The following is a 12,935-nucleotide window of genomic DNA, read 5'->3' on the forward strand; positions in this document are numbered from 1 at the left end:
GGTCACCTTGTGCCAATAGCTCCATCTCCCAACAGCTGCAAGGTTTTTGTGAGCAGCGGAGCAAAACGGAGCACAAAACCAGAAACTTGTATCCCCAAGCTCACCCCATTCTGCGTGGGGGTGGGTGGATTTCCTGTCCCACGTCCTGTTTAGCGAGCGTTAGATGTTGCAGGAAGAAGTCACCTGCAAGTGCCTGTGCATTTCCCGAATAAATGCTGTTGTGCTGCAGAGCTGTGCAGATGAACGAGGATTGCAAAATGCTGCTCACGTTGGCCTTCCCTAATACTAATAAGCGATCGGTCGTAAGCAGGCATCCCTAGAAGAGGCAGGCCCCCCCGCCCGCCCGCCCCCCCAGCCAAATAAGAGCATGTATGACAGTCACATCTTCTGGTTGGCTGGCAGTGATGCACTATCAGATTGAACGGCTAATATCCAGGTTACTATGGTGACCGGGACCAAGAGAGTTGTAGTGTTTGAAAGCAGTGGTTTCTCCCTTCAAAAACCCTCCACCCCTCTCCTTTTCTCCCGCACAGACTGTTTCTCTTCTCTTGCTTCTTCCGTGGAACAGTGTGAGTAATATTCTAGCTGAAGTGATCTCTGGCTTGTCACGTTTCTTCCATTTTAAACCTTCTCTCCATGACGTTGAAGCACACTGGGTGCAAAATGGAATGCGAGCAGCACCATTTGCCCACATGCAAGAAACTCCGAAATCCTGAAGCTAGAGCAGGGATCAGCAACCTTTTTCAGCCGTGGGCCGGTCCACCGTCCCTCAGACCATGTGGTGGGCTGGACTATATTTGGGGGGGGGGGAAATGAACGAATTCTTATGCCCCACAAATAACCCCAGAGATGCATTTTAAATGAAAGCACACTTTCTACTCATGTAAAAACACCAGGCAGGCCCCACAAATAACCCAGAGATTCATTTTAAATAAAAGGACGCATTCTACTCATGTAAAAACACACTGATTCCAGGACCATCCACAGGCCGGATTGAGAAGGCGATTGGACCGGATCCAGCCCCCAGGCCTTAGTTTGCCTACCTATGCCGCTTGGGTATAAAGCTTTGATGTGCTTCGTTCCTTGAAATTAAAAACCCTTTTTTTCCAAAGCTTCAAAATACGGAAATAGTGCAAATATCAGAAATGGGTTTGTGATGGGTTTGCATCCGGTCCCCGGACCTCAGTTTGCCTATCCCTGAGCTAGACCCGCTGGTTCATTTAATAAGTAAGCCTAGCAGTATAGCTCCCTGGGTCTGTTCGCCTTTGAGGTAAAGAGGACTCTGAGATAATCTAAGGTCAGATCATCTCTGCTAGAACCTGCCTCTCATGTGTTTGGGTACCATTTTCAGTCCAGCTGTCTACCACATTCATCTCTCCAAAAACAATTTAGGCAAGAAAGCCATGTATTGCAGCTTTCTGACTCATTTTGTCTTCTGGCCACCCTATCATTATTATTACATTTTCTCTCTTTCGGGGAACTAGAGGATAGTGTTGTGTTTTTTAATTTAAAAATAACAGCAAGGGTGACACCGATTCACAAAATAACATAGCTTTCAATTACCTGCTATTGTATAACTCATAAGGCAATTTGCTAGGGAGGGAGTTTCGCCCTGTGAAAGAAATGTTAAGCAGAGTTGCACAATAGTTTTTGTGAAATGTTTTTACATTGTAGGGTGGGGGGTGTAGATTAAACAAATATGGGGCATACTCCACTGGAAATAAGTTCCTGTGAGTTCAGCTCTCATGAACGCCAGGGGAGGTGCTCACAGGAGATGGGTTCAACAAGTTGTGCTTGTTTGGGTAGGTGCTATGACACCTGAAATATGCGCAGCTGTCTGGTAAGGTTGTCTAAGTCTTGGGCTTGGACACGAGAGAATTAGGTTGACCGGTGGCAGGCAAGTGCTAGCTTGGGGAGCAACACCAGAACAGACAGGTACATTCCCTTTCTTCTCTGGTGCACGCAGGCATGCACAGCTGTTTCAAGACACTTTGAGTTATCCACCCTGCTCCTTGCTAATGGTGAGCAGCAACAAAGGGCAGGTGCATTGTGCAACATGTACACCTAAAGATGTCCGCCGAAAAATGCAGAGCACATAATCAATCATGTAAGAAAAGTGTCAGTAGCATAATAGTATGACTCTTATCTTAACCCATAGAGAATTCTTTTTATTGTTATTTGTTTATTTGGTTTTCAAATCAGAGTTTTACAATCACATATCCAATATATAACATAAAAACAAGATTCCAAGGAATCTTCTGGACTCCCCCCTCCTCCCCTTTGTGGATCCTATTGTTAATCATTTCCTCCTGCATCTTTTATGATAATCCAAATCTTTCACATCTCCATTATGTCCAAAATTCACCATTAAACTACAAGTGCTACTCCACTCCTGCTAACAGTTTTAACTGTTTACAGTGGTTTTTAAGATAAATTATAAATTTTCCCTATTCCTTATTAAAAATTTGGTCTTCCTGATTTCTGATTCTTCCGGTCATTTTTGCCATTTCGGCATAGTCCATCAACTTGATCTATCATTCTTCTCTGGTAGGGACTTTATCTTCTTTCCATATCTGGGCCAGTAGCATCCGCGCAGCCGGGGTCGTGTACATAAATAGCCTTTTCTGCCCCCTTGGGATTTCGGATTTCCTGGATTTGTCTCCCATTATTTGTGAGCCAACCTTTTGAATCTGGCCTTGCCTTTTCTGTTTGGGACTGTCCCTGAAGCACTGAGCTCTTAGTTACGGTTTGGAGTCTGAAGCCAGCTTTCAAAAGCCCTCTGTTGTTAGGGACATTGCTGCTACAGTCACTGCCTTCCCAGGCATGCTTTCTACGTGTGGACTGTGACCCCAGACACATACATGGCCCCCGTTGGCATTAAAATGTGTAGTGAGAGAGGCCAATGGCACAAACCAGAAAAGTAAATACTGCTTGTTTTTCATGGTTAGACCCTCGCTGTTTGTTTTTATTAAAAGGGGGAAAGAAAAACAGCTTCTGTTGCACGCATTGGATGAATCATTTCTGCAGCCTTTCAAGAGCAGAGGTTACTGAACTGGTCTGTGGGCAGGAGGCTGTCTGCAAATGACTTCCTGTGAAGTTTTGATGAAACTGGCTCTGTGCTATTTCTGCTTCTTGTTCCGATAGATACGCAAATGTATTCTGCGTGTGCATGCACAGTTTTGTACTTGCAGCCAGGATTCTGAATGTGTATATGTTTGCTTATTTTGCATATTTCTGCTTTTGCTGTTTTATTTTAAGTGCCTATCCTCAAGATGGGGAAGTTCACGCACAGCAGTGAAAACTGCTAAAAGGTAAAGGTACCCCTGACCATTAGGTCCAGTCGCGGGTGACTCTGGTGTTGCGGCACTCATCTAGCTCTATAGGCCGAGGGAGCCGGTGTTTGTCCACAGACAGCTTCCGGGTCATGTGGCCAGCATGACTAAGCCGCTTCTGGCGAACTAGAGCAGCGCACGGAAACGTTGTTTACCTTCCCGCTGGAGCGGTACCTATTTATATACTTGCACTTTGACGTGCTTTTGAACTGCTAGGTGGGCAGGAGCAGGGACCGAACAATGGGAGCTCACCCCATCGTGGGGATTCGAACCACCGACCTTCTGATCGGCAAGTCCTAGGCTCAGTGGTTTAGACCACAGCGCCACCCTAGTCCCCTTATTTAGACAGCTTCTTACCACCTCTGGCTCTGAAGCTTTGAAAAAGTATACCAATCTCCTTTCACATCTAACTTTGCAGGCATGAGGAATAGAAATTGAGTGGTTAATGAGAACAGAGGGGCTCAGGATGCTGAATTCTGCAGCCAACCCAACTTTATGTCATCTCCCCTCTCCCCCCAGCCTTGACAGAATTGTGGAATTCAGACATGTCCTCTACGTGTCAGAGTAAAAACAAAGAACATTGTGAACTGCCCCTGGGAAAGAGTTGTGTTTTAAGATGATATGGAAAGTGCTTTCCTATGATAGTCAAACTGCATGAAACGGATGCTACACCAACACACACCTTTGTGCAACTTAGCTATGTTGGAAGACCAGTGCCCTAGCTTGCAATAACAGTATCCAAAAGTGATGGAAACCACCTTTTGATAGACACCTCTCCACCTGCCCTCTTGGGCTTGCTGATCAGAAGGTTGGCGGTTCGAATCCGCATGACGAGGTGAGTTCTCGTTGCTCTGTCGCAGCTCCTGCCAACCTAGCAGTTTGAAAACACACCAGTGCAAGTAGATAAATAGGTATCTATCTGCAGCGGGAAGGTAAACGGCATTTCTTTGCGCTCTGGTTTCCGTCACGGTGTCCTGTTGCGCCGGAAGCGGTTTAGTCCTACTGGCCACATGACCCGGAAAGCTGTCTGTGGACAAACGTTGGTTCCTTCGGCTTGAAAGCAAGATGAGTGCCGCAGCCCCATAGTCGCCTTTGACTGGACTTAACCATCCAGGGCTCCTTTAGCTTTACCTATACTCCACCATACCACAAAACTCAAGAGTCAATTAGTCGAATGTGATCAGGTGATGGGAGAGGAAAGTTAACTATGAGTGAGAGGGAATGATGTTGATTATGGAACCTCTGGTGATACAACAAGAAGGAGAATTTGTTGCCAGTGCCCTTTGTAAAAGCAATATCCAACAGCTACATTCTTGCTCAACCAAATGAGCTTGAGAGTATAGAGCAGGCTTTGTCAAACTCGGCCCTCCAGATGTTTTGAGACTACAGTTCCCATCATCCCTAACAACTAGTCCTGCTAGTTAGGGATCATGGGAGTTGTAGACCAAAAACATCTGGAGGGCCGAGGTTGAGGAAGCCTGGTATAGAGTATTGTTTTCTCTTACACCCACACACCGGTGATTCACATTGTAAATGCATCCACCTGTGATCTGCTGGGGCTTTACCATGTGTTCATCTGGGTCTGCTAAGGCATTGCAAAAATAGCAAATTAATCAGGGATTTTCAATGCAACTCACTGTGGCGTTAAGTCAAGAAGTATTAAATACCTGGAAGACTTGGCCTCCTGTCCCGATGGCACCCTGACGTGACAGCGATCAGTGTTGGGCACCGTCTTTCTTGTTTGTTAGTCTTGTCCCTTTTCATTTCTTTTCTTTAAAAAAAAGCAGACTAATATTTAATATTAGCAGCACAACCCTCAGCATGTTTATTCAGCAGACATCACATACGGGGCTTACTCCCATGGAAGGTGTGCATAGAAGTGCAATCTAAGCACTCCTTGGTCCTTTCCCTAAAAGGGGGGGGGGGGGAATTATTTTTCTGATGGAAAGCATTGGCAGAAAACAATGAATTGGTACAATAGTTTAGGTTTCCAAAAGAAAAAGAAATTTGGCAGTCTTTTCGGGATTCTGTTCCCATTTTTCAGTAAGTGATACAGGACTTTTTTAAAAAAACCACACAAACAGATTTCAACATTTGGGCATGTTAATCTTGCCAGCTGCACGTTCAGCTCCTGCATTTAAAATTATTGTTAGCTGTCTTTCCTGTAAGGGAAATAAAACTACTTTATTACAATCATGAAGCGGGGAAGATTCTTAAAACCCAGCATGCAAATTATGCAAGTTGCTGAATGTCCTGCACCCCCGCAATGGAAATTACATTTTTTTAAAAGCTAAAAAACAGCTTAAAATTAAATATTCTGTTTCTCTTTGCATTACGTTTCTGGAAATTCTTTCCTCTAGACAGCATTGTCAAAAACACTGTGAACTCTCTTTATTTAAGCCTGACATTCAATCCAAGGGTCGTATTTTTGTTTTGTTTTTTAACAGGGCTGTTTTATGGGATCTGATTTTTCACTTTGGAGTTGAATTTCTCATGTGGGGCTTCTAAGTTGGCATGTTAGGAGAGAGCAAGCCAGTGTAGGAAGGACCCAAGTCTCACCCACATGACATGAGCAAAGGAGTTGGCCCTCTTCTTACCTCCATCAGGAATGATTTTTTAAAATACAGCAAAGTACTCTCTGGAACTCATTCCACTGGAACAACTGTATTAGAAAGCTTTTTGGAAAAACGACTGCAGTCTTCGTGTCGCTCTGCAGGAGTCAGCAAACTTTTTCAGCAGGGGGCCGGTCCACTGTCCCTCAGAGCTTGTGGGGGGGGCTGGAATATATATATATATATATATATATATATATATATATATATATATATATGGGGGGGGGAATGAACAAATTCCTATGCCCCACAAATAACCCAGAGATGCATTTTAAATAAAAGGACACATTCTACTCATGTAAAAACACACTGATTCCCAGCCCATCCACAGGCCGGATTGAGAAGGCTATTGGACTGAATCCGGCCCCCGGGCCTTAGTTTGCCTACCTATGCCTCTTGGGTATAAAGCTTTCATTCCTTGAAATTAAAACCCCTTTTTCCCAAAAGCTTCAAAATATGGTAATAGTGCTAATATCAGAAATGGGTTTGTCTTGGAGGGAACTCCATCAGTTGCACAGAGGGGACTCTCTATACCTAAGCCTGGATGAGTAGCTCTATCTACGCACCTTCCCTGGCCCCATCCCAAAGAATACCCAAGTTGCCCTCCCTTATGGCCTTTCCAGCAGCGTGGCTGAAGGAGTCGGTGGTTCTTTTTCTTCATTTGCATGATCCGTTCTAATCTTGGCCGTTAATCACGGAGCTGTTAGGAGGTGGTGGAGCTGAGCTTACAGGTTCAAGGTGGCCTTTCTTCTCCCCGTCACACGCTTTAAAGTCTCTTTCTTTAATGTGCCGCCCCCCCCCCCTCTCTCTCTTACCCTGCAGTGAGAAACGCCGCCTGCAAGTCAGCGTCGCCAATCCGGTCCAGTGCAGCATGCATGGTCGGAAATGCACCGTCTCCGTGGAAACCAGAATAAACCAATCAGAGCCAAACTTCACCAAGGATCGGTCAGGCTTCGTCCTGTGTGTGCCTGGAAATTAGCATTGCTTCTGCTAGGGGAGGGCTGGGGGGAGAGGGAGAGAGAGAGACTCCCCCTCTAAGCAGCCTTCCTTTCCTCTTGTGCCTTGAATCTTGCATGGTGGGGGGGGGGAGGAGGAGGGTTGTAAAGATGTTTGTCTGTGACACACATCTAGACATCTCTAAAGCTACACTGAGCAGGAGCTTAAAATAGCCCCTCCATTGTGCTGGCTATAAATTTAGAACTGGCTCCCATGCCATGTTTTAGCAAAGTGCCTTTTATGAATGGATATATATATATATATATATATATATATATATATATATATATATCCCTCTGCTCTCCTCCTCCTATTCCTCCCCCCCCCCCATACCTAAGATGGTTGTGTAATTAATCCTTGGGACTCCAAAGCCTTGTATGGGAGGGAATAGGAGAGGGGGGAAATCCCTTTGGATTTCATGCAGGCCTTAATTTTAAAAGTGATCTGTACTTAAAAAGAGGTGGGCTTTCTGTAGCACAGGGGCAAGGGGCTGGCAGCCGCTTCCACAGAGTTTTCCCAGCCCCTTTTGTTCCAAAGAGGTTGTGCCAGGCCAGGGGTCGCCCACTTAGAGCCCTCCAGATGTTATGGACTCTCAGCTCCCATCATCCCTGACCATTGACCCTACTGGTTGGAGTCTCGACAACATTGGACGGCAGCACGTGGGCTGCCCTTGCCCTGGCTTCCTCAACCTCGGCCCTCCAGATGCTTTGAGACTACAATTCCCATCATCCCTGACCACTGGTCCTGCTAGCTAGGGATCATGGGAGCTGAAGGCCAAAAACATCTGGAGGGCCGAGGTTGAGGAAGCCTGATCTAGGTGGCATTAGCCATTGCGCCCTGGAAAGGGTGTCCTCTTTTGGCATTAACTGCTTCGCTGCAGTTCTTGTGTTGCACTGGAGTCCCAGATGGGCTCTAGGTGGTTGCACCCGGACACCAACAGACAGATGGAAAGAGCACCATCTTTATAGTATGTCTGTTATCTTCAGAGAGGGGGGCTCCCCTTTGTGCATGACTTGGCACAGATTTGCCTTCACAACGCTGCTGTTAGTGCAAGCGCTGGAGCCGATCGCTCAGGCCAGCTCACAGTGTGCTTTATCCAAGCGGCTGGCATCATTCTGGCCAGTGTAGCCTCATAGTTAGTTGCCTTTTGTCTGTCTCTCCGGCTTTCCGCTGGGTAGCAGGCACAGCCTCATCGACGAGCTTTATTTTCTTCTCGTGCCAAAGTAGCTGTGTTTTGCTTGACCCTGGGCGCTTCCAGCATCTCGAGACATGGGCCAAGATGCACTGTTCTGGAGCACCTGACAAAGGCCCACACCAAATAAACAAAATACCAAATGAGTAAAATGAAGTAAATGGGGTGTGGAGGGACCAAGCCTGACACTGCGGGTCAGGTCAGGATTCATTGACTTTGCGATTGCTCACAACCCAGGTAGGACCATTGAATGACTTCGGTTGAATCAGGTTTTCTTAAAGCAAGGGAATGTCCTTCCAAGATTAATGGGTGGTGGAGCAAACTGGCTTGTTCCTGGGGAGCAAGTCCCCACCATCATCAGATGGATGGACAAAGTCCTTATTACACAGTTCCCAGCCATTCTGGCTGTGCTGTTTCCCCATCTTTGTGGTCCAGCTTTCCAGAGAAGGGGACCACCATCTAGGTCCCTTTCCTTGCTTGTTCTATGGCTAGCCTGGACCTCACCCTTTTAACATTTTTAAGTACTTTTCGGTAGAGATGCCCACAGGTTGGGGTGGTCAATACCGTATGAAGTCTTTATCCGCTTATGGCATATATGAAGTCCATTAGCCATCCCTGCGTTCGTTCCAATGAATGTCAGGCACATCTATGCTGAACGGCGTTCAGGTTGGTCCTGGCCCATCTTGTAAACACGACCAAAAGTTTGCACTCTTCCCTGTTGCCAGTAGCGAAACGGACCTATCCCCACCCCAGTGTCTTCTTCTCCTTCTCTGTTAATTACTCAAAAGCCTTCCAGCTCTCACTTTCATAGCAGCCTAATTAGCCATGGAAACTTTTTAATTAGCACTTTCATACGGTGTCCCGGCATAATTGCTGCATTTGAATGATGACAGAAACCGGCCCTCCGGTCCTCGGATGAAGGGTGGTTTAGAAATTTAAGAAATGCAAAATAAATAAACAAATCGTGTGATAAGGAAGTCTCTCCAAATCTGTAAGACTGGCTATGTCGCGTGCTATGAAGTATTTGTCTTGATTTAAATGAATATACAGTATTTGTGCCTTTTCTGTTGTGTGTATGTGCGTGAGTGAGAGAAAAGAGAGATTTTCTCGGTTTTATCTATAAATTAACTATTCCTTAATTGTATGTTTGATTTTTAAGCCTGAGGGAATAATGGAATGAACATTTTTAAATGTAGTTTATATAGAAATGTGGGCAAGCACCCTTGTTATAATTGAAATGTATTTTTGTTTACATCATTCATTGCAATAAATAAAAGAAGTATCATTTATACCCAATAATGCTCTCTCTTTGTATTTGGGAAGCACAAAGAAATAATATTATGTAGAGAAGATTGCACATGGGTGAAGGGAAGTAATGGGGAGGAGAGGGATATAGGCCAGTATTTGGAAAATTGTTAAAGTGCGCATGACTCAAGGGATCAAGAACAAGGAGTTTTGAAACAAAGAAGGCGACAAGCAGGCTGACGATTGTGCAATTGGTGAGCAATTTTGGGCAATCCCCCTCAAAAAAAAAAGCTCCACAATTATAGGCAATCTACCCCTCCAAAAGCTGAACAACTCTAGGCAACCCCCTCACCCATTTTCTTATTTTTAAGTCCCCAAAAATTGGGGGCGTCTTATACACAGGGGCATGTTATACACGAAAAAAATAGGGTACATAGCAAGATCCCATGGACCTTTGTAGATTTGCTTCTCTTTCTTGCCAACTATGCTAGGTGTTATCCCATATAGATCAGGGTTGTCCAACTGGTCGATCGGGATTGAGTAGTCGATCCCTGGGAGGTTCTGTTTGATTGCTGTCAACCACGGGCTCCTTTTCGTTAGCAGTGGCATAAGAGCATCCAGCCCTGCCCCCTTCACCCTCCACTTCTTCACTTCCCTCTCCAAAACTTCCCTCCCTCCCCAAGAATTACCAACAATAGAAGAAAGGCAGATGAAGATGATGGATTTTTCGGAGCTAGCCGACCTAACCGGAAGAGTCCGCGACCAGAAGGAGGAGGAGTATCAGGAAGAGTGGAATAAATTTAATGATTATCTAGTTAAATTTGTTAAGTTAAATTAATTGAAAATAGCTTGCATAGACTTAATTGGCTTAGGGTTTATTTATGTTAAGTGATGAATTAATATGTTTAATTCCATAAGGTGAAGATTTAAGGATTTTAATGTTTAAGTTAAATTTCATAAGAATTGGGATTTGGAAAACCGTTAAAAGGACATGCAATGAAATTCAATCAAGGGTAAGCAAGGAAGTCACTTAACAAAGTTAATAAGTGTAATTAAGGCTACGATTTATGTTCCCTCCCTAAAAAAAAGCTCAACAACTTTGACCTGAGCCCCCCAAATCGCTGCCAGTTTTTTCTTCTTTTAGTAGATCGCAGTCTCTTGGGAGTTGGACGTCCCTGATATAGATGAATTGGCATTTTCTTCTTCACCAGTTGGTTTGAGACAGGGATTGTAAAGGTAAAGGACCCCTGACAGTTAAGTCCAGTCGCAAACAGCTCTGGGGTTGTGGTGCTCATCTTGCTTTACTGGCCGAGGGAGCCGACGTTTGTCCGCAGACAGTTTTTCCGGGTCATGTGGCCAGCAGGACTAAGCCACTTCTGGCGAAACCAGAGCAGCGCACGGAAACGCCTTTTACCTTCCCGCCAGAGCGGTACCTATTTATCTACTTGCACTTTGATGTGCTTTCGAACCTGCTAGGTTGGCAGGAGCAGGGACTGAGCAATGGGAGCTCACCCCGTTGCGGGGATTCGAACTGCCGCCTTTCCGATCGGCAAGCCCAAGAGGCTCAGTGGTTTAGACCACAGTGCCACCCACGTCCCACAGGGATTGTAGATGGGCGCAATAATTAACACTCAGTACAGTAAACAAGGGAAACCCAGACTGAAATGCCCCTGAAGGTGTGGGAAAATAATATCTGGGATACAGCAATGTCTGAGCATCTTGCCAGACACAGGAGAGTCATTAAAGGCATAACATAAAGAGACATCTTCCAAGAAACTCGGACTCCTTTAACTATGTTAATGATCACCAAAGGAAGACCTTGTTAGACCAATTGCTCAATCTTCTCGGTGGAGAGGTTATGGTAAGGAAGGCATTGAATGTGTAAGGCTTATGTGTAATGTGTATGTCAATGGATGTGTAAGTCAATGGATGTCAGCGACCATGCTGAAGTGGACTGTACATATGAGGAACAGCGGGAGCCTCCCCCTCCCCCTGCTCCTAATTCAGGATCCTGAATCTTCCCAGGAGCAGGAGGACAGTATAGATTTGGAACAGTGATTTGCAAAGGGGCATAGTTCAAGAAGACAAAAGTTGGGAAGAACTGGGTGGTGAACAGCTAGGAGATGAAGAACTGGATGAGAGAGAGTCAACGGACACTCTCTCACTGGAAAGCCAGCATCCGCCCAGCCCAAGGTCATGACGAGCAGATGTGGCAGGACAGAAAGCAAAGTGGTTGAGAGATCAGGTTGCAAGACGAGGAAGTGACAAGGGTGAACCGGAAGGGAAGTGGGTGTCAACCTTAACTGGGAGCATCTTTACTCCGATAATGGACTCTTTGTTCTTTCGCTGTGATCATTAAAATCTCTTTAAATGCTAAGAGACTATTTTTGCTTTGTTCTGCTTATCCACGGCCAAAGGAAGCCGCTTCCCCAAAGCCTGACAATGAATAGAACAAACACCATTTGTTGCTGCTAAGTGTTTAATGGTTCTTGTATCTTTTTTTATAAACCAATAAATGGTTGTCGTTGTTTTAAAAAACCCAAGGGTTAAGAAATAATGGATAGGATCCAGCAAAAGAAGATTCCACCTAAACATTAGGAAGAACTTCCTGACAGTAAGAGCTGTTCGACAGTGGAATTTGCTGCCAAGGAGTGTGGTGGAGTCTCCTTCTTTGGAGGTCTTTAAGCAGAGGCTTGACAACCATATGTCAGGAGTGCTCTGATGGTGTTTCCTGCTTGGCAGGGGGTTGGACTCGATGGCCCTTGTGGTCTCTTCCAACTCTATGATTCTATGAAATGTGAGCAATTTTAAATCCAGTTGATCTCAATGGAAGATATTTAGGCTGCAGACTCAATGGGGCTTTTAAAGTTTACAACTCCTGCTGAAATCACGGCAAGTTGTTTTGGTTGGAATACACCCCGCATTTCACGATACCTTTATTGAAAAAGGGTGAACATGATGCAAACCTCTCTATTTCAGATAAAAGGCTTCCCTCAAACACAGAGGGAATGTCAGCAGCAGCCTCAGTGTTAACTTGCTTCCAGTTTCTTGATTACGGTACTTTTTTTTTAAACTAGCTTTCATTGTCACCTTAAGGAAGAACAACCCCAGTCCAGAAAGGCAGCCTGTGAAGGATGTCGAAAATGGATTAGCTAGTGCTTGTGAGCTCATGAAGAAGGAAAGCACCCTCAGAGGCCAAATGTGCTTAAGGACTTTGCATTATTGTTTAGTTCTGAACCTTAAAAATAAAAAATAAAAACTCATTAGCTGGACTCTAGCAAATGAACAAGACTGACTTCCTCTTCTGAATCGCCTTGTGACTCATGCACCATGTGATCCCAGGAATGCCATTCACAAAGCTTGGTTTTCTTTCTCTTCCCTGTGAGATACTGGCTCCAAAGAAGGAATTTCCCTCCCTGGGCCAACCTGATTTCCTCTTCTGTCTCTCCATCCCTCCAAGACAATGTTGCCCCTCAAAACTACAATATGGAGAGGTGACTTCAGCCATACATTACCTACTTTTTTTGTTCTTTTTAAAAACTGGAATCCCGAGGGTCC

At 45.1% G+C, this 12,935-nt stretch overlaps 1 protein-coding gene across 1 annotated transcript in view; it reads left to right on the forward strand.

Annotated features, from left to right (window-relative positions):
* MYO1D (myosin ID) overlaps positions 1–9,431 on the forward strand; it is a 172,543-nt gene extending 163,112 nt beyond the window's left edge. Inside the window, exon 22 of the mRNA XM_083709142.1 lies at positions 6,767–9,431. Within this exon, the coding sequence (XP_083565268.1) occupies positions 6,767–6,923 (157 nt within the window). The 3' untranslated portion in view covers positions 6,924–9,431. The remainder of the gene's footprint in view (positions 1–6,766) is intronic.
* The last annotated feature ends 3,504 nt before the right edge of the window (positions 9,432–12,935 follow it).

The sequence above is a fragment of the Podarcis gaigeae genome (genome assembly GCF_964106915.1).
Source record: "Podarcis gaigeae genome assembly, chromosome: 13".
Lineage (NCBI taxonomy): Eukaryota > Metazoa > Chordata > Lepidosauria > Squamata > Lacertidae > Podarcis > Podarcis gaigeae.